Raw genomic sequence first — 22,832 nt, 5'->3', positions numbered from 1 at the left:
AAAAACGTTAGAGGTTGTTGCTCTTTAGTCTTTCTAAATACGTTTTTTTTGCCCTTATTAAACAGTTCCAGTAGAGAAAGAACAAGAAGTTATTGGGGAATGAGTGAGAGGGGATTGGAGCACAATACAGGTCAGACTCAAACCTCAATTTCCCAAATGAGCACAATGACCAGCATGCAAATAGTGTGTGTGTGTGTGTGTGTGTGTGTGTGTGTGTGTGTGTGTGTGTGTGTGTGTGTGTGTGTGTGTGTGTGTGTGTGTGTGTGTGTGTGTATACACACACATATTATACATTACACAAACTTTTATGTTAGAAGCGATTAATCGATTTGACAGCACTAAAAGGAATCAATACTGTGCTTAAAAAATTATTTATCGAGTTGTTAATAAAACAAAGATTACTGGAGTAGATTTTAATAGAAAATTGAAGTCTTTCCGAACTTACTAGCAATTTCTAAATGAAAATAGTTTGAAAGTAAAAAACTAAAAAATGTTCTGTGAATAAAAGTATATAAATACCGGTAATACTAAAAAAGTAGTGTAATAATCATGTATATTTACTAATGAAACATTTGAGCAAGAGACAGAAAAGGAAATCAGTTCTGAACTGTTGTTCTCTGAGCCAGTTATGAGTCACTTTACCTCCCTCTCGGTCTCGCTCTTCTCTCTCTCTCTCTCTCTCTCTCTCTCTCTCTCTCTCTCTCTCTCTCTCTCTCTCTGTATATATCATGATAAACTGACTGAATTGAAGTCTGGAGAGAGAGCGATAGCTATCGAATTTCACCTCACTGCCATTTGACTAAAGCTTCTCCCCCTCTGGTCTCTGTGAAGCGATACCATCACAGACGGTTTCACCGGGTAATCGGCTGGCCATTTGGCAACAACAAAGGACAGCAGGGTGCATTTGTGGTCAGCTTCCTTCAATGGGTGGGCTGCACACAAGAGGTATAGCGTCACATTCTTTTGCGAGTGACAAATTGGCTGGGGACAATAGATGTAGATGATAGATGTAGCTTGTTACATCTATCTCTAGATCTGATGTTTTTTTTAGGAAGCCCAGGTCCTCAAGCTCGACAGGACTCATATTGCCCATGCGGCCCCACCAGAACCCCTCGCCAGAGCATCTGATAAGCGCAGCGGCTGTCGGTCTTAATTAGAGGTTCACGTAAGGCCATCTCCCTCGTGGACCTCGCTGATATTGATTAAAGGAGAGTGGGAGATCCTGCTGAACACGACCGCTCGGGGCAGAAGATGGCCAACTGACGGATTCTGGGATGCTGGGAAACAGCGTGGAGCACCACTGATGCAGGAACAATCTTAAGAGATACTGTAGACCCCAAGATGTGATATGCCACGACACATGAGTTTAAGTGGTTTGTGGAAATAGAAAATGGTTGCTATGGTGTTTCAGGTCAGAATGTTAACGTTGCAGTGTTGCTATGGTGTTAAAATTAACTTGCGATCTGTGTGGAGCTGCCTTGTGGAGCTGAGTGAACGCATTTACTGGCAGCTCATTGTTTTGATTGGGTAACACAATTCATAGATATTACCAGTCAGTTGGGTGTCGATTGTACATTAAAAGGGTTTGGCAACCCATTTTATACCCAAAATTATAAACATGACCATTTACATGCACTGATAAATCTTGTGAAAAAAGACCAGGAATTAAGTGGGTAAAATTGAGATTTTTGAAGATGTCTCTAAAGCAGTTTAGGTCACCAATGAATGTGTGTGTGTGCGTGATGAATGTAAATGGTTGTAAATGTGCGAGTACGTATGTATTCAGCGGGCTAGAGAGCTCATGCTGTTTAATACCTCTCCCTGTCCTTGATGGTGGAATCGGGACAGTATGTTGCCATGGCAACCCATATCCATAATGGTTGCTACAGCGATGAGAGAACAAGGCGCAGGATGCAGTGGTTGTCAGGGGCGACCGGGGAGAGCGAGAGAGAACGAGAGAGACCAGTAAAGTGGATGGGTAACAGCAAGAAACAATTGAACATAAAGATTCAAACTGATCCCATTCAGCCGGGAGATGAAGGGATGCAACCTTCACTTTGCAGAGGGTACAGACGAGAGATGTAGACAGAGAGCGAGAAAATCGCAAGTGATCGGTCAACACGTGGCATCCAATCTGGAGCAAAGTCACCCTCTCCTTCAAGAGGCCTTTATTTCAGCACATCGCAGCACTGATTATTTTTAGGTCTACACCACTGCCGTCTCCCTGGAATACGCTGTCCGTGAGCGCCAGTGACCATGACGGCAAGGTTAAAAGTTGGATGGCAATTGTGTGTACATTTCCAGATGGTACAGCACCGCCTCAAGGGTCATCTGTCGTCATTTAACAAACCTTTCTAGCTTCGATGATCTTGCATTCCTGTCCGCCTCGTCACGATCAAAGGAGCAGGATGACCTTTCAACTCACCGGCAGACTCGCAGCATCTCCCAGTCTGGCACAGTCAAGGGTTGCTGTTAAAGCGATGACCTCTAAAGAGATCTATCATCGACAACTAATGCAGAAGTTAAAGGTGCCAGACTGTGCGAGCCACCTGGGGTGTACGACAATGCTGTGGGCACTATTCCCAGTTGCAAGCTGGGTAAATAAATGAAAAACAGGTTCCATCACAAGGCCCCCGATACGCCTTGTGAAAATGGCAATTAGCGCATTTCGCAATGCCTACCTGCTTCAGTTGCCATGGTGCTCGCTGCTTCAGTGAGTTTTTAATAAGCTAATAAGCAAGTTCAAAACCGAGTAAGCCCACAGAGAGCACATCTAGGGAAATGTCTAGGCATAGAAATGGTCACATAATGAGCACAGTGATGTGGCATCATGCCCCCAATATTATAAACCAACAAACCCAGGTTGCTATCACAAAACTCAAGAATCAACATCTCTGTTCGGAGCCCACGAGGGTTTAAATAACAGGCAAAGACAATCAGCTGAGGCGCGCGGTGTCGCCTGTGCTGATTGGACGATTTGTACTTGTCCAGTCAAGGTTAGCATGTGCTGGAAGGCAGCTGGGGAACAGCCTGGGCTGCGTCTGATTTGTGTTGTTTTCAGCTGTCAGTTGGCATCTTCTCAGTGCACCGTCAGCAACACTGAGCGTGAACTGGTCATCAAATACAATTAAAAAGATTAAATGAAACCATCACTCATTCTAAATTGCAGGCAATTTTTATCAGTGCGCTTGCTCAATTTATGATTGGAATTAACTCCTGGCGGTTTTCTAATGGCATTCATTTGTCTTTTTTTTTGGTAGAGCCGTGCAGAGCTTCCGCAGCGCGACTGCCCTCACGGACAGAATGCTAAACAGAATTTGACTGACTGATTGATTAATGCCCTGTAGCAGTCTGTCGTCCGCGGTTCTCGTCGTTCTGGGGGCGGGGCCTAAAACATGCGGCTTTGACACTGGGAGAGATGTAGAGGAATGGTGAGAGTAATAATGTGAGTGATTTTGTGAAAGGAGGTTTAAAACAGAGAAGAGTGCTTCAGACAATGATAAACAAGAGCATATATGGGAGATGAGAGAGACAAATGTGTACTCACCTATCCACCTGTCATTCCCATACCAAGAGAGATTGCCTTTGGTCATATCATAGTATCCAATCTTTTTGTAGCTTCCTCCTGCAAAAAGAAAGGGAGAGAGGGCAATTGAGAAACAGTTTAAAGTCAACATCAGATGGCATTCGTAAAGCATTTTTCCTCTATAATGTCACACTTTGAAACAGGATATTTAAAGAGAGAAAATGTTATTGAGTTGATTTTATGCATTGTGAATTTTTATGCAAATGAGCAGAGATGAGAAGTGGTGACTACCAGTGGGAGTGCGGGTTGACCCCGTTAACATGCACTTAAGAAAACGGTTTATTTCAGTTTTCGAAAAAACATAATGTAAATATGAACAACATTTTACTTGTCGCTTAGTATACCTCAAAAAATATATTTTTAATATTCTCTGATCATCCAACCACAAGAGTTCAATAATTGTAATCCATATTAATCGAGCAGTTTTTATTCACATATAAACATTGATCAACACATTTGTAATTAGCACATGAAATATGGTAAAAAGAAGTTTTAAGTGTGCAATGAGGTTTAGTTCATGAGTTATACAAGCATGTTTGAGCTTCTTATTACCATATTTGATGTGCTCTATGCATGTGTGTTGATTAATATTTATATCTAATTAAAGACTACATTAAATCTGTTCATCATACAAAACGATCATGTCTCTGCAGAAAACTTGGGTTCATATGGATTACTCTTGCATTGGATTTTCAATGGATGAACAACAATGATGAGAGAATATTAAACATACCTTCATTTGTGTTCCAAAGATGAACAAAAGACTTTTGGTTTGGAACGACATGAGGGAGAGTAAATGAAAATTAAACATTCATCATGACCATGCTGTCAGTGTAAATATGGCTTCACTGTTCTCTTAATTTTGAGTCAATCTTCTGGATCGGTGATTGAGTCAGGTGTCAAGAACTTCTTTGACCAGTGGAGTCAATACAATAATAACTAATTTGTTAAAGTCTGATTTGTGGATATTTTTTCACTGTTGACAAAGAACATTCATTAAAGTCATGAATCATTAGTTTGCAAATCAGACATTGGTCATGCTGAATTTTTGTTGTTGCATGAAGACCTAAAAGTAGCACTCGCATCGTTTACACCAGTGAAAAATGTAGATGTTCAGAAACCGTTAAAGGAACAGTACAATATGAAAATTATTCATTCATTCATTTTTTCTCTGGATCTTAAAGGGAATTTGTTCTGAGGAGGCTGAGGGTCAAACTCTGTAGAGCATTTCAACATATACATCATATTCAACACGGGAATATATACGCTTCTTTAATCGATTGCTATTTACTATGTTTGCTGTAACTTTTAGTTATATATTAAAATGACCACCACGCATTAAATTACTGCGTTTACTATATTGGGAAGATTTTATAAAAGCTAGGTTGACCACAACAATAGCCTAAAATAGTTATTTAGCTTTGATTAACATTAACTAGTCTACACTGGTGAATTAAAAGAAAAAAGGAAGCCATTCAGATGTATAAAATGTAATGTATTTTGAAGCATTCGCAAAAAGACCAGGAATATGTGATACAATTTTTTTTTCACATTGGTTTTAAGAGATGAAGGAAAGGAGGAGAAAACGGATCAAATGAAAGTCTGAGAAGGAGGAACAAAGGAAAGAGAAATGTCACTACACATTGCTGTAAATCAATACTGTGAGGCTGAATCAGATTTTGGGCAGGCCTTTAGAGACCAAACAACACTTGGATTAGACAAACAGACTGAAAACAGATCTATCATCAATCCTTATTTTCCAGCAGGCGTATCAGCTGAGCTTTAAATGAGAATGCACAACAGGGTTGCTCTCCCCTAAAATCAGCTTTATAGAGAACGCTGTAATTGCATACCACCGTATCAGCAGTGCTTGAGTGAGAACCGTAAGACAGAGGAATTTATCTTCTATTACGTTCTCTCCCTCTTGCTACATTTCTCCATTTTCTTTCATGCACGCCCTTCCTCTCCTTCTCAAACGCACACTGGCAGGCAACAGAGATCTGTGCAGGGCTATGCAGCTCTGGGCCTTCATCCCCCAAACACAACGAGAAATTAGCTTAAGTGAGAACTATTATAATTATCAGGTGATCATTAAGCGTAATTACTCCAGGCAGCTTGGGCTTCCCCCTGGGAGACTTGAAAAAGAGGGAAAGAAGACAGAGGAAGAAAGAAAGGCTCTGGAAGCGCTTTATGATACAGGCATGAGAATGAACGCCTAAAATAATAATTTCCACAGTTTATAGTATCCTCTTAGCTTGCTTTTGTCTCTGCCTGTAGATCTTCCAGCTATTTCATTTTGAAACCAATTTTAAAGGACTCAACATTCTCAACACTAATACAAGTAAAGTGAAGTGACGTGAAGGCTATAAGTATGGCGACCCATACTCAGAATTTGTCCTTTCCATTTAACCCATCCAAGTTAGTGCACAGACATTAGGAGTAATGAGTAGCAAACACACACACACAGGGCCGTGACCTTCGGGTTACAAGTCCGATTCTCTAACCATTAGGCCAGAACTGCCCCATAAGCCTGATGCTAAACTCATGATTAAGGCAACAAGCCCCTTTTTAATGGTGGGTCCTACAAAACCACATTTAGTGGTGCTTGTGAGGGCAAACTTCATCATTACCATTGCATAATTTGAAAGCTATCTTTCACATTGGCTTGGCAATTACTTAGCAACTGCCTAGCAACACCAATTTATGCATGGTCAAGCATCATTCATATTTGGGTGGGCTTTTTTATTTGGGACAGTAAATCACCTAGTAATGCCCTAGCAACCACCTTGTAACAGCATAACAATGCCCTGACAACCACCCACATTAACCTAAAATTGTGGATGTGGCTTAAGCACAACTCACATTTTGGTGGGGGTTTTTAATTATTATTTTGGCAGAAAACAACCACCTATAAATGTCCTAGCAACGCCTTAGCAACAGCACAACAATGCCCAAGCGACATCCTACTGTAACCTAGCACTGTGAAGGTAACTTTTGCATGGGTAAGTATCACTCACAATTTTGCTGGACTCTTTTGACTTGGACCAGTAAACAACAACCTACAGTAGCAACAATCTAGCAACCTCACAACAACACCCTTGCAACCCCCTTTTTTTAATGGGCAAGCTTCAGTCACATTTTGGTGAGATTTTTTGATTTGGTCCAGGAAGTAACAACCTAGAAACCACACAAAACACCCTAGCAACCGCACAGCGACACCTTAGCAGTTGCACTTCAAAAGGAGCAACCTAGAACACTGTAGTAGAGCGGTAGGGTTCTGGAGTTCTGGAGGGGCAACCACTCTGTCTGAAAACACTAAAGTCTAGTTCTATTTTTTACTGTGTCAAACAAAGAGGGATTGACGTAGAATCTGGGCACCGGCAGAGGCACAAAGCGATGTGACAGATTGAACAGGGGAACACAGGCGCACTGATCAAAAAGACAGCTTCTGAAATGACGCCAATAAAAAGATCGAAAACAAACGACAGGAGAGAGAAAAGGATCCAATCTACGTGAGATAGCAGAGGTTGCAGTCACAATGCACTTGTCACTCGAAGAGGTTAACAAGCAAATGAAAAGAGAGATGCCCCTGTGTGTGTGAAGTTCAAATGGAATATTTAAGTCTGGAAATATGGCTGTATGGAACATGTGGCTTTGATTGGTATCCAAGATGCTGGTTATATAAACATTTCTTTCCAAAAGACAGTATTGAAAATGACCAGTCATTCTTACAATGCTTGCCTTGTTAGACTTCCAATCCCACAACACTGATCTCTTCAAAGAAGCTCTAAATATCTGTGAGTAAGGCCTTGGATTGTTGTTAACCTGCCTGACCTTTGCCAGACAAGGCCAAATGACCAATCTGGCCAAACTGCCATATTCATGAAGAGTTGTAGTGGCTTCAAACCTCTTTTTGTTCAGCAATAATGGGAGTTCACTGAGCTTCTGTGAACCTTTAATACCATCAGTTTTTTACACTGGCATCCACATTTATACATCAACACAACACAATATCAGAGGTTTATGGAGAGATGTTTGAACCCAGTGCCGACTGTGCTCTGTCATGCAGTGAACTCGTTTCATGGTAGTGTTTCATGTATGAGGGTACCACCTAAGAAAACTGGTTTCATACAGTCACCATAATGCCATTTAATGACTACAGTGCTTATGTCTCAGTAGAAAATCATACGTTCCCTTTTATAAATTAATTTACTTCTTTATTTCTAATTTACTCAATTAATTTACTTCTTTTAACAGTACCATCAGACCTGCACACACAGGATTGTGGTAAATTGCATGGTGAAAAATGCTGCCTACACATAGGTAAGAAGCCAGCCATGCACTTCCGAATCCAATTTGTGCTTAACATCCTGTCTACTAACATGCTTTCATCTGGTTTGCTTTTGAAGGCAGAATAGATGTATTCCTTCTTTGATATCCTACTATTCTGTGCATGAGGTTTAGCAGTTGGTGGAAAGAATAAAAATTGCATCTTGGAGATTATTTTTAACTAAAATTATTTATAAATGATGCTCATTTTATTACCATATGATTCAATTTCTACTTACAAATAAGCATTTTAGAGATTACATATTTATTTGGTTATGTTTAAAACTCACTAGATCAGAAGTTCTCAATCCGGACCCACTGTATTAGAGATGGAGTGGATTTAGTGTTTGTTAAGTGTACTGTGCTTTGGCTTTTTTTTACCTGGGACAGTCTGATGTATACAGTATATGTGTATAATAGTTATAGTTAAATGGTAAGAGGAAATTATATTATTTAGGGGGCCTTCAAAAACTGTGTTGGAAAATGGGGGGCCTTCGAGTCAAAAGGGTTGAGAAGCACAGTTCTAGATCCTTAGACATGACGTCATGTTAAAATTGCTTTGACTGCTTTGATAAAAAGACCCTCGTAGCAACTGTAAAGTGTGCTGGTGGAAGCTTTTTTGGTTTTGGGTTACTCTCTGCCTCAGGGCCTGTCAGCTTGGCATCACAGGGTAAACCATGAATCCCACATTGTACCAGAGGACTAGACCATGTGGGACCATCTGTCAAAATACAAAAGCTGAAATGTAGACATGTACAAAGCAGATCTTGCAATAAAATGACTCAAACCACCTCAAGCAAAACCACAAAAATAGTCTAAAAAAAGAAATAAATTTTGGGCTATCGATTGGAAAAGCGGAATCCAAGACCTCATATTAAGTGTTGAGGGACTTGAAACAGAATGTACAAGCAAAAACACACAGTCAAAGGCTCTGCATGGAATATAAAGCAACCATTGTTAGTGTAAGACACATATACACCTTAAACACCTACAACAAGTGACTTCTGCAAGAACTCTTGCTTCTTATTGAATCCTAACTTTTGTTCAGGGTGAACTAAGTGTGGATTTATCCTATTTGAAAAGTTTTACACCTAAAGAAATCCATGGCTTTTTTGAAAAATATGTTAAAGATTATAGACTCATATGAGATGAAGAATTACCTAGAAAAGTGACCTAGAAAAGTTTGAAAGAGTGGTGCCAAGTTAAGATCAAATTAACAGCAGATAACTACAGTTATAGTCAGTTGTCGTACTTTTATTTTGGCCAACGTGTATTGGAGAAAAACATTAATTTCATAATGTGATTTCCCCCGCACTTTCAATTCTTTTACTTCAATGAAAGGTTCGATTTTTACAAAAAAAAAATTAATGATAGATCAAGAGGATAAACAATGCAGATATATTTTTTACAGCCATTTTTTATCATATTTACAAGGGGTGCCATTAATTCTGACCACAACTGTACTAACTATATCAAAGTTCACACTCACAGCATCATTGGACACTTTCAAAGGCCAAATCATGGGTGACAATTACACCCATAATGGCATCGGAAACTGAAACTGAAACTTTTGCATGATACTACTGTACATCTGGTGTCTGTATAAAGCCAAAAATCAATGGTGTATCAACAAGTGAAAAGTAAACAATAATAATAATAATAATAATAAGTGCACCATTAAGAATAAATATCCAAATATGTAAAAAAAATAACAAATAATAGTGGTTGGAGAGTCGGACATTCGATTCTCAATACTAGCAGGAAATGACTGAGGTGCCCTTGAGCAAGGCACCTAACCCCCAATTGACCTACAGTATCGCTACACTCTATAGTTAACGTTAGCATGGACTCACTGATTTTAATTGTAACTTAATGAGAGTACGACAACCAGAAAATTTAAAATGTTGTCTTTTTTGGGATTGGGGTTGAATCCTTAGGGAACCAGGGTATTGCGCAAACATCATTGATAAATTAACCGGGCTTCAGTCGCAGATGATTGGTCCGTTCATGCAAATATTATCTTTTGAAACATGCTGGTACGGTGATTCAAAACATGAATACCCATGCCCATCCTCTCAGGATACTGGGAATCAGTGTTATCCCAGGCACATTGTTTTACCATTTTTGTAGCATAAACACCATCAAAACGATGAAAGCATTGGATCTTCCAATGTTTCTCTATGGCACTGGAACCTAAAGATGTCCGAGTTCCGGTCCCCGTACATCTGATACTCAACAGCCATTGGCTCATCTGCGTTCGAGGGGAGGGGCTTACCGATAGGACAATTGTGTGTGTGTGTGTGTGTGCGTGCGTGCGTGCGTGCGTGCGTGCGTGCGTGTGTGTGTGTGTCACAGTTTTCAGTGTGTGTGTTCACTAATCACAACTCCTAATGTGTTTGCACTAACTTGGATGGGTTACAGAGGACAAATTTCGAGTATAGGTTGCCATACTTGGCCTTCATGTCACTTCACTTCAAATTGATTGATCTTAAATGTAAAAACTGACAAAAAGTAATGTGTTTCAAAAAAGAATTTAGCTTGGATACGAGAATGGCTTCTTCTGAACCACCATGTCTACTGAAATATTCAGTGAATTTTATTAAGTTTTCATGCACATATAATTTTTGTCTCTTTAATAATTTTTGAGTGTGCATGAGAGCTGAGAAAAAAAGAGTGAGCTAAAAAAAACAAAAAAAAAACTCAAGCTTCGGTTCTCTGGCTTTTGCAAAATGATTACAGCTCTGGAGTGTTTGAACCCAGGAAAAACAGTGTTTTACCTGGCACCTGTGCTACTCTCCAAATGGAGCGAGAACACTGATCGCAGAGTCGTTCATCATTTCAGAATTGAGCAGAAGCAACCATGCATACGGACTACATCTGCTGTCCACACTCACTCTAAGTTACCCTTTATTATCTGCACCTTACATTTTTCAAGGGAAAGTAAATCATAAAATTACTTTTATTTTGCTCACCTTGCAGTTGCTCAATGAGGGTCCATGCCATTCTGGAGCCCTGGGCGTCAAACACCACATGACCCTGAGAGAGAATGAAAAAATTAGTATAGCTCTGTGTATACGGTGCTTCCCTTAAATTGAATTTGTTAGCATCAGTGTTATTTTAATATTATTTATATGCTATTATGGTATTTTTTTAATATATCAAATTAGCTCTCATTTCATTTTAACCCTGTAAAACCTGGCATATGAAATAATAGTCATAAAATAATAGTCATCTTTTTTAAACGTACTGAACCTTTAGACAAAATATTTTTAAAAAACTTTAGCATGTGCTTTTTGTGTGTTCAGTATCATATTTGATATACCAGACTTTTATGGCTCATACAGTACTGTATGATATAGGAGAATATGGAGCTTATATTTGATGAGGGAAAAAAAACAGAGGCCCAAACTGAGCAAAAAATGCAATTTGGTGCAATATTGGTATTGTATTTATACAGTTTGACCAAAAATTAAGACGAAAGGTTGTAATATAAATCAGTGAGATCTCTATAACAGTATAAAAATACTACTTACATAAAATCATATAAACATCAGGGGCCCTATCTTGCACCCAGCGCAATTGACTTTGAACACCGACGCATGTATCATTCCTATTTTGCACCCGCGCACAGCGGACTTTTCCCTCCACAGACACACGTCGGTAAATTAGGGAATGAACTTGCGCTCGCGGGGGCGGTTCAGCGCAAAGAGGAGGTGTGTTCCAGCGTAAAACTTCCCTGGTGCTATTATCCAGTTTTAGAAACCTGGTGCTATTATCCAGTTTGCGCCACTGACCAGAAAAAAAACAGTCTAAACTAAAGACAGTGGCGCGTTGCGCGTTAGTGATATGTTATTTTAAGGGCGCGTGCTTGGCCATAATGTAGCGTGTTAACGCGCATCCACTTTGATTCTCTAAAACAGACGCAGCAGTTTTCATTTTTGCAAATCATACATTATTACAAGGAAAAATAACACATGAGGGAAATCATTGTTGTGTCCGTGAAGATGTGAAAAAGATCTATATAGATTTTTTTTTTAAATAATCTAGATTAGGCTACACATTTACCCAAATTATACGCCTGTTTAACCGAAGCTAATTTGGGTGGGTTTCTCCCATCATCCCCAATGTCACTTCTCTGTGTTTTACGGCCCTGACGAGAACGTCGGTCTCCTCGGCTGTGAACCGCTCCTGGCGTGCGCCTGGCAAATCCGCCGTTATAATAGCAATCCGCGTTGGACCAAGCGTGCCTGCTCTTAAAGGGAATGTGAGAGGACGCTCTGATTGGTTTATTTCATGTTACACCCAAACCACACCTATGAATAATGAAGCTACTTCAGACCAACACCTTTTAGATTTGCGCCAGGCGCAAGAGTCATTTATCCCGCCGGGAAAATAGCAACAGCGCCGGGATCCGCCCACAAAGTTACTTGCGCTTTGACACTTGCGTTTCAGATCGTTAAAATAGGGCCCAAGGTGTCCCAATGATATGTGTAATATAAGAATATAAAAAAATATTGAAATGCTTAGTTTTATAATCAAAGCTCTGTAGTTTTATTGTGTGTGTGTGTGGGGGGCATATTATTTAACGCAATACAATGATGATTGAGAGATGTACTTTAAACTTTCCTCAAAAGTATGTTGTATAATATTTGATATAATGTTCCTACGGTTATTTTATAAAAATCAATCACCAGACAGTTTCTGGTTCCCATTGACTTCCATAGTATTTTTTTTTCCTACTATGGAAGTCAATGGGAACCAGAAACTGTCTGGTTACTGACATTCTTCTAAATATCTTCCTTTGTGTTCAGCAGAGGAAAGAAATTCATACAGGTTTGAAACGACTTAAAGGTGAGTATATGATGACAGAATTTTCATTTTAAAAGTGAACTAATCTTTTAAGTTCTTCATCTAATATTTATCTTTTATTTTATGTCTGCTTTATTTTAATTTATTATTCGTTATTTTTTATTAACAATAACAACACTGGTTAGTATTTTGGTTTTTGCTGTGGTATCACAATTGCATATGACAATTGCGTATCATTAAATTTAACTGCCACTGACTACTGAACCTTTGGTATCATGACGACTTTAATACCTTCACATCCAATTATTATTTAGCCAGTGCTGTCACTCACCGAAACCCCCTCGAAGGAGCTAGTGTTGAGGGCTCTGTAGATCTCTGCCGTGATGTCCTTGTTATTGTAATTAAAGTCTTCCAATCTGCGGCCTTTTGCCTTCAAGGGACCCACTGTCTTATTGAGCGCCAGAGCCAGGGCCCATACTGCATCATACGCCAGAGGAGCTTCCTGAAACCCTCCAGTTTCCTCTGGATTCTTCCCACCCAGCTTGGACATCAGCTGCGCTAGGAACTCCTGTGAGGTCTGGATCAAAAGAGCAGACATACGGTATCATCTGGCATGCGTATGGATGCGTACAAACATGACAAAAATGTAGTGCACTAACAAGGGCTTATGCTTGATGGATTTTAAGCATGACATCATTGTCACTATAAAAGCACTGAATTGAAAAAAAGCGCCAGGCTTCCGGCAGCGAGAAAGCGAGAGAGAGAGAGGTCAAGGTAAGTTACAGTACAGTTCATCACCATGGGAGTGCATCATATAGACGGAGGTACTTTTCTCCTGGGTGTGAAATCTTCATTCACACACACCACGACCTGAGGCGCCAAAAATAAACTCCCGCTTTCACACACACTTTGAAGATGTTCCATGTCATTAAGGGGGTACTGGGAAAAGAAATAGAGTTGGCGCGCTCTTATCGTGGCGGCATACAAAACCCCATTTCCTTGACATTTTTCACATCTTATAGAAACAGCTGAGGCATCTTCCTTGCTTCAAACAGGTGCGTTTTAGGAAATGAGCCAAGCTGCAGATGGGCATCTGGTGATTGCTTGATGCAAATGGACAGTGGAGAACAGCGTGTGTGTGGATAGAAACTACGGCGTAAAGATGAATTTGAGCTTTCTTGAAATTACAGCCTCAAAGTGAGGGACAGTAAAGCAAGGATGAGGGGAACAAATTATGGTGATGTTGAGGCAATCTAGCATGGGCATTTTATCATGAATTGTCCTGTCCAACATGACTGTCTTTTTACGTCAGATCTGAAGCATAGGTGTCTGGATACGTGCCCAGATTGCGCCGGATCCAGGAAAACAGCAGGGACATATGCATGCGAGCCAATTCCCAGCACAGAGCACCGGAGTTGGGTGGGCTCCAGACAGCACCCCCCTGGAGCTCACACCTGTCCATCCAGCGCTCCCAGGGGTACAACAGTTGGACCTGAATGCTCTGACCCCTACGGGACTCTTCGGATTTACAGATCTGAGAATAGCTAAAGTTATAACGGTAGGTTATGGGCTATTCCCACTGGGGAAACGTTATCTAACTTGGTTATCTAAACAGAATGAAGCCTGTCTACGCCACACTAATCTGAGGATGATGTCATTGTAAACAGTGCAGCATATGGGAACACGCAGGACACTGTTGGTTGATTTTATGGATTTTTCAATGGTCGATGAGGACATTAAAAGAGCAGGATGGCAGATGGCCAACAGATACAGTCAGAACAGAATTCATTGATGCCAAATATGGTCTGATCTACAGAAAATGTATTCTACACTAATAAAGATTTTACAAAGAAAATTCAAGTTGCTGAAGTGTTTTGTGGTTATTAGCATGTTGGAGATATGGCTTAAGTTTCACCTTCAGTGTAGAAAGGAGTTTTGCAGCACCAGGCGTCAGTGACGCAAGTGTTTTTTGCTAGTTTGAGCCCGACGCAGTTATAATTTTCACGTCCTGCACCACGTTGTTTAAATAGCAAATGCATTTGCACCCATCTGTGCGCCCATGTGCGCGCTGGTCTGAAAACGAGGTGTGTTCAGGCGCATTGTTGGTGCATTGCTATTTTGAGGCAACTGAAATAGACTGCGCCGTTGACCAACTGAAACCTGGTCTAAAGTCAATGGCGCAATATTGTTTTGTTATTTAGAGAGCATGTTAGTAATATGCGCCTATAGGCGGGTCTACAACGTGCATACACTTTGTCCCGTAGATGGTCTGCTCGCACGCTTTAACCTCGTGCACGAGCAGATCCGTTTTCTCGCTAGAGAAGCGTTCCGTTTTTTCTGCTTGCAAATTCCGCCATGTAAATAGCGAATCTGCCATGGCGCGAGCGCAACTGGCTTTTAAAGGGAATGGGAGATGAGACTCTGATTGCTTTATTTAACGTGACACCCGAACCACACCCATTACTCATTAAGAGAATAGTGACAACCCTTTTAGACCATGCGCCGGGCACGCTTTTTTCCCGTCGTTAAACTAGCAAAAGTGGATTCGGACATGCCCTAAGTGCACTTGCGCCGTGCGCTATAGACCATGCACTTAGATTGTTAAAATAGGGCCCTTTAATTCTGATTGCTTCAAAAAGTAATTGTTCATGATATCATTCAAGCCCACAGCACAAATGTGCCAAGGTCGGGGCATAGCCACAGGACACAAACTAAGCAATCCTTATATTTAGGATCAATGAGAGTCAGGAAAAAAAACATTATTCAGGCCCACTTACCAGGTTAGAGGCCCCTCGCACCGTCTCTGGATTGAGCATGACAATCTCAGTGGTCACATGCCCCTCCACAGCTTCTGTCATCTGTTCCACAGTGCAGTTGATGGATGGGTCTTTGATTTTGAACCAGTTGTCAGCGTACCAGCCAATCAGAAACCACACATACTTTTTCCCATACAGTTTCTCCTTATAGACCTGCAGTTGGGTTGTGTGAAACAGGTCGGGTTAGGGAACGACTTGAATGAAAAGAATGAAAAATGAACAGAAACTCCATGTTTCCCCTTTGACATTGACATAGATTAATCATGACCAGCTGGATGGCTGATTACCGACCTCACAAAAAACATTCCTGGCTTCCGTTTCATAAAACAGTCCCACAATGATGCGCGCATCTTGCCGCTGTAGGAGCAGAGCAAGAATTGATGATTAGAACAAAGAAATGAATGCAACAAATTTGCAAAAGTCAGTGAATTAGTGTGGTCCCCTTAGTATTTGAGAGTGCTACTATGCATAACACTGCAGTCATTTTGGTTTGGACAGGCAGTCCAATCAGTGCTACTTTCCCCTCTCAGCAGTGTGCTATTCCAGGTTACCATGGTTCCTCTGGTGGTACTCCATTAATCTTGTGCACCAAAACTAGGGCGGCACACATGGCAGGCCTTTGCTAAACAGGCAGCCAGGAGCCCAGGCGTCACTGGAGAGAGCAGGATGGGGAAGTGGTAGGGCTGGGGGGGGGACAGATCATCTGACCCATGTTCCAATTAAAATGATTCTCCTCAAGAATAAGATCAGATTCCCACACTGTTGTAGTATTTTTCTCCCGGACTTAAATGATGTCCTTTGGCATGACAGTCCCAGAGCTAGCCAATCACAATAAAGGTGCATGTTCCTGTGTTTATATCTGGAAGTGTTTATGAGGGAAACCAAAAGAAAAAGGAAAAAAATAAATGTTGCTTAAAGAAAATCAAGTCTATTTTTAGGGCAATTACATTTTTTTTATTGTGATATTATTTATTTAACATGACATATTTCCCCCCAAATCCCCATTACCATGGTACAAAACAATAAAGAGGTAATGTAAAACAAAACTGTTTTATAGTGTAGATTTAAATTTAAAAATAAATACAATCACTACATTACAATATATTAGGTTATCCTTAACCAATAATATTGAGAATAGGTTTTTGTTAATGTTTTGTTTGTATTACTTAAATTGAACTTAAAATATAAAGAAAATATAAGTTAACATTTTTTTGAGTTTTTTAATATATTTATTGGGGAAATACATTTTGTCAATATTGGAAAAGCACAATACATATTTTTCTTATTCATTGTATTATGTTTATTATTTAGAATTTCTTACTAAAATGTAATTCAAAAAAATGTATGGCAATTCAAAAAAAAAAGTACAAAACATTTTTTTCAACTGATTTTGGGTTGAGATGTGACCTGGTGTTTTAGTGAGATTCACCCTTAAAGAGTCTATGTGTGTTTCACGTCTGTTTTGCATCTGAGAATCATAGGATGCTGTTGAGGAGGGTGCTGATCTGATTGCTCTACAGTGGCACTGACGGGAACACCTGTACTTTGCCATGGCAGCGAGGTCATAAATGAAATGAATGAAAGTGAAATCACCTTGAGGTTCTTGACGGCCACAGCAGGATCCGTGAGGAAACTTTGCCTCACACTGATCTCAATGCCTGCCTCCTTCACCCTCTGCTCTAAATCATCCAGAGTCTGAGAGAGAGAGAGAGAGATAAAGGAGAATTGAGAAAGAGAGGGAGGGAAAGTAAAGAGCATGGAGACAAGAAAAACATTCGCAGATGAGTGAGGGAGGTGATGCCGGGTAGAAAAAGCAAGAGACGGGAGAGAATATTATTGTGGCAGAAAGGCAGAGATAAGACAGGAATGGAGAAAGAAAAAGAAAATTAGAAAGAGACTGGCAGATTTAATTTCTTTTGTTGGGACTTGTTTACTGTCCTGCGTGTACCAATAAAACAAGCGTGTAAATTTTAATACAGTCTGTATAACCTCAGGCTGCAGAGTGCAGGAGGAAACAAAGGAATCGAGCCATGCCTACATCAGCTACAGCCCACAATCCCAGATGTTATCTTATTCAGCAGCACACAAGTACACTTTACCTACATAGCATACAAAAATACATGCTATACCCTGAAGTAAACGATTTGCTTCTGAAACTCTCAGTTACATAAAGACAGCCTGTCTGAGTTGCACAACTCAGATACCAGGCATCAGGCATTCGCTGCAATTGTTTTACAAGTTCCAGGGACAAGGACAAGGTTTCTGTCCACACTAGAAGAAAAACACTGTGTATAATTTGATACAATCTAACCAAGATGACAGCATAGATCAAAATATGTTTATTCAGAATAATTCGATTAGATTCAATACTAATTTGTTTAATTTGATTTAAATATAATTTGAATCAATCACAAAAGGATTCGATTTTATTTAATATTTAATTTAGTATTTTTTAATATGCATGTATAGGATTCTTTAAAAACTTCTCTTAAAGCATCTTAGTAAGGACAAAGAAGGCAATCTACTTCAGACTGTTTGGTGCACCAAAAGCTCAAGGACACATGATAATAAATAAGAGAAGCAATATAGATGACTAAATTATTTTAAACTTAAATGTTTCCTGCACAAAAAGTCACCAACTAAACAATAATTCAAGTAAAATTTAGAAAATAGAATTGAAAGAAAATAATGCAGTCAAGTTTTCATGCAATGAAAGTATTTTATTTCAGTTGAGGTCATGTAAATGAGATGGCATATTTAGTCATATTTCATGATCGATGCAAATTGATTTTGTAATGAGAAACAGTGTGAATCGTTACATACGGAGCTCGTATGTATTACATTTCTGTACTTTTGTGAATAAACTCAATTAATGAATGCATAGTTTCTTGGGGGGAACACAATAGTTAACTTTTGCCAATGCAAATATTTTGTAAAAGAATTTCAATGCATTGAAATATAATTTTTCTTTCCATCTCAGAATTGTATCCATTACCATACAGGGTCCCTTAGACCTGTAGGATCTCTGTAGTTACATGCCATTTTCAAAGAATGTTTTCATAATTCAAGCTCTGAAACAACTTTCCTTTATTGCTGATGAAAAAAGACTGCTTATGTTTTGATCAAAGAGTGCCACGCTATTGATTGCAAACATTTCAAAAGTATGAAATGCCCACCTGACATGAATTCCGAACTGTTGAAATCAAGTCCTGCCCTACACTTTTGTGTCCTAAATTAATATTCTGGTTCACTTGGAAATACAATTTTACAATTAAAGGTGCTGTATGGAGTTTTTCTACTAAAATGAATCCATTTTTTTATTACCTGTGTGTGAAGGGGTTGTAATCTTACAATAAAATGATCCACTTGGCGGGTTTTGCTATTACCTATGAAAGCAAGTATTCCTATTTCTATGAAGTCTCCGGGTCGGATTTGCCGCGAAATCCAGTGACGTGACAGAGACCTGCATGCGCGCTCCCGAGCGTCTCGCCTCGTCTACTGACTTTGCACTCAACAGCGACGACACTGCAACTTTATGACATGAGTCTGCTAATACTAGGAAACGACTAGCACAACACAGACTCCAACACAAACTCCACATAATAATGAAAAACAAGAAAGCACGCGCACGAGCACTCGCTTGTAAACGTATTGGTTGCAATCTGAAACATCACCGCTCGATGCCGCTGAAAACTCCATACAGCACCTTTACAATTGGTCAAATTATATAGGTTAACTTGGTTGTAAATATAATTTCATGCTTTAATAAGAATTTGATGTATAACTATGCAGAGCAGGACTTTGGACCAATATTTCACAGTGTGTGGGGCTACTTAGGACAACATAAAATAAACAAGCAACAATCATCACTTGTAACAGCTGTTTAGGACACCTCCTCCTAAATACTGATCATAGTATGGAAAATCTTTTCTGTTTGGCCTCTGTTGTGCAAGCTTATCATTGAATAATTATTGCTTTTAAACATCTTTAAACATCTCACTCACAGAGGTGAAGACCTCGGTGGTCTGCTGGATGGTGGCGATCTTGGTCCACTTCCACTTCTGGAAGAGCTGCACACGGGTGGGGTTGTGCAATGTGGCTGAGGGGTGTGTGCGGAAGAAGGTGGGGAAACGCTGACGGTTGGAGAGAGCTGGTGAACTGGATCCATAGGACAACTGCAAGCAAATGAGAAATGCGTAAGAGAAAGACACACTGTACAGACACAGAGACTTTTTAAGGAAAATTAGAAACAAGCGAGTCAAAAAAACTGTGCGATAAAATCACCCGAAGGAAAACCAGTGCCCAAGGGGCTAAATTATCTCCTGCACAGTTCACTCGGAACAGCTTTAGTTAACATTGGGGACTGTAGTGTGTGAGACAGGCGTGCAAAGCTGTGATAAAAAAATTAAATGCAAAACAGAGGTGTAAAATAAAACATTTCCTGTTTTAAGTGCAGCACCGACATCAGTCAAAAACCGATGACAGCAGAGGGTTTTTTAGCTATTTTGCCAATAACTCAATGTCATTCCCAGATGCAGCGAGATGTCGTTGAGTGACAGGTCTGCTGAGGGGGTGGAAAAAGGGAGGGTTTCAAGGCCAGCGGGGGATATATAGGTCAAAACTCATATGTGAAGAGAAAAAGCTCTCAACAGATATAAAAATAGAGCAGAGCATGAAAAATAAAGAGACTGATTTTCAAAAAGAAAAAAGAAAAGAAAAAGAAGATGAGGCATTGGGAGTGCACTTCAAAGACGTGCCAAAAGCGAAATAAAATTACATAAATATCTGATCCAAATTGTCTGGAAGCCATTTCACTGATTTCGGGTATTTGTACGAAGTGCTGCATGTTCTGAAATGGGAACGCATTTAGGTAGCTCATCTTAACTGTGGTATTACACTTTCAGTGACAAGACCAGCTGGAGAGTTCGGTTTGTGATGCACAGAGTCATAGTGAAGCAATCAATAACAAATGCAGGGGACTAGAGGTATCTCTCCCCCCTTTAATGCAATTAATCCTGCCTCCTGATGAGTGCATTCAATTTGTACACATCCTGTCTGATCGGCCTCAGAGACTGACAAACGTAACTAAATGAATTGCTGTGGACTGTAAGTCAGTGATTGGCTTATATTCAGTAATATGAAATTAAACAAACAATACATTTTCTTTTATCTTCCACAATTATGCAATGTCTTTGAATGTCTTCTAAGCAAATATTGATATAGCCTATGCAATTCAATCTGAATATCATTCAGTTAATTTTATTGAAATACATAATCGATTGACAACTGGGAACACTTCCCATAAATCCTGATGTACTCGTTACATCACAAGAAGAATGGCATCTACGCTAATTTTAGTGTATTTGTTTATCCCTAGGTTTTCCCGCAGCCTGTCGGATCCAGGCCGTATCCAGATCTGACGAAGGACCTTCGCCTGGACCCGAAGGATAACGCAGTGCTGAAGTGCCAACTAGTCTCTCCCCTTATGGAGGATCCCTTTACCACTCTACAGATAAAGAGTTGTTGAGATAATTTCGGTTTTGCGTATCTACCCCGAAGTGATACAATTCTGTATAAAAATGTTAAGGCCAGACAAGTAGTTTGTTAAGTCTTGGTTTGTAGGGAATAACAAACCTGCGTACATACAGTATATTCAAATGCACATTGCACATAACTATAGAATTAATTCTTAATGCGCACGTGAGCGCCATCAGCGTGAACGGTGTCGTCTCAGCGGCCCCTAATTTAATAACTAATGATCCTAGCGACGGAAGTGAAACAATCAAAACTAACTTCAGCTGGAAAATAAATTTATTCAAGAACCGCTATAAAGCCAAAACAATCTGTTACCTTAAATTATCCGTTTATTACTGTAAAGCCGCTTTGAAACAATCTACATTGTTAAAAGTGCTATATAACTAAAGATGACTTGACTTGACTTGACTTGACTTGACTTGTCTTGACAAAGATCAGTAAGAATTTTTTTTCTCTTATGTTCACCCAGGCTGGATTTATTTGATCAAAAATACAATAAAAACTGTTATATTGTTAAAGATTATTACAATTTAAAACAACTATTAGAATTCTATTGTAAACTATTTTAAACTTAATTTATTCCTGTGATGGCAAAGCTGAATTTCTAGCATCATTACTCCAGTGTTAAAGGATTCTTCAGAAATCATTCTAAAATGCTAATTTACTGCTCAAGAAACATGTCTGATCATTATCAATGCTGAAAACAGTTGTGCTGCTTAATATTTCGGTGAAAAATTTGATAAATTATTTTTAGGATAATTAGATAAATACAGTTTTAAAAAAATTGCATTTATTTGAAAAATATTTTTTTTTTTTGTAACATTATAAATGCCTTTACTGCCCCTTTTGATCAATTAATGCATCTTTGCTGAATAAAAGCAGCCTTTTATTTCTTTCATAAAAAAACGTCTCCATGGTTCTCTGAGAAGGGGAACGAGACTGGGGAATGCCTCCGGCATGACCGGTGTCTAAAGCATGTGTCAAAACACAACAATAACATTGGCCAGCGACAGCATATGACGGCACTACTGGTGGGACCAGAGTATAAATAGAGGGCCTGTAGTACATGTCATACAATTCTTGCCTGAAGCAGACCTGGGCAAGCACACTTGAAGCATGGCAATGAGACGCAGTGTCTCATTCCCCTTCTCAGGGAACCATGGTTACATTCGTAACTCGAAACGTTCCCTTTCAAATGGGAAGTCACACTGTATCCTAGGACGCTAATAGGGAACAAATGCCCACTCCGCCATGCTGAAGGAATGAGTGTCGTATGGTTGACATAAGTTAGTGACTTCAGAGAAACTGATCCATAGTCACAGTTCCCCTTCCTAACAGTACGTACCAGCAGTCGTCGTGACTCTATCCCCCAGGACCAGAAACTCTGGCTACATCAGGCAGCTTAGCTCAGGTATTCAAAGAATACCTTAAAGGGAATATGGCCAAGGATATAAATATACCCTGCCAGTCGCCACAGGGAACACACCCCTGAAGATACATCCTTTCGACAAACAAACCATTGGAATAATGAATTCACAGACTTCTCTACCTGTCTTTGGGGTTTAAACCTGTAACTTTTTGGTTCCCTGATATTTAACAACTAGGCTGAACCACCCCATTTCTACAGAACCTGCCCATATTACTCATCCATCTTGTCAAAAATTCCAATGTTTGCTGCAGAAGAACATTTTGTCATCAGTATAAACCTTGTTTAATCTCAACATTCTTTCAATGACAGCTTATCTCTAAATATTCAA

General features: G+C 39.7%; 1 protein-coding gene across 1 annotated transcript in view; it reads right to left on the bottom strand.

Moving 5' to 3' along the window:
• Positions 1-22,832, bottom strand: part of gabbr1b (gamma-aminobutyric acid (GABA) B receptor, 1b) — a 119,196-nt gene that overhangs the window by 28,478 nt on the left and 67,886 nt on the right. Inside the window, exons 9-15 of the mRNA XM_079589866.1 lie at positions 19,545-19,715; positions 17,134-17,235; positions 15,832-15,897; positions 15,502-15,693; positions 13,056-13,301; positions 10,888-10,951; positions 3,548-3,625 (exon numbers count right to left, since the gene is read on the bottom strand). Of these exons, the coding sequence (XP_079445992.1) occupies positions 3,548-3,625; positions 10,888-10,951; positions 13,056-13,301; positions 15,502-15,693; positions 15,832-15,897; positions 17,134-17,235; positions 19,545-19,715 (919 nt within the window). The remainder of the gene's footprint in view (positions 1-3,547; positions 3,626-10,887; positions 10,952-13,055; positions 13,302-15,501; positions 15,694-15,831; positions 15,898-17,133; positions 17,236-19,544; positions 19,716-22,832) is intronic.

This window comes from Phoxinus phoxinus, assembly GCF_949152265.1.
Source record: "Phoxinus phoxinus genome assembly, chromosome: 19".
In the NCBI taxonomy this organism is placed as follows: Eukaryota; Metazoa; Chordata; class Actinopteri; order Cypriniformes; family Leuciscidae; genus Phoxinus; species Phoxinus phoxinus.
The sequence above is the reverse complement of the archived record's forward strand: the minus strand, read 5'-3'. Positions and strand labels throughout refer to the sequence as shown.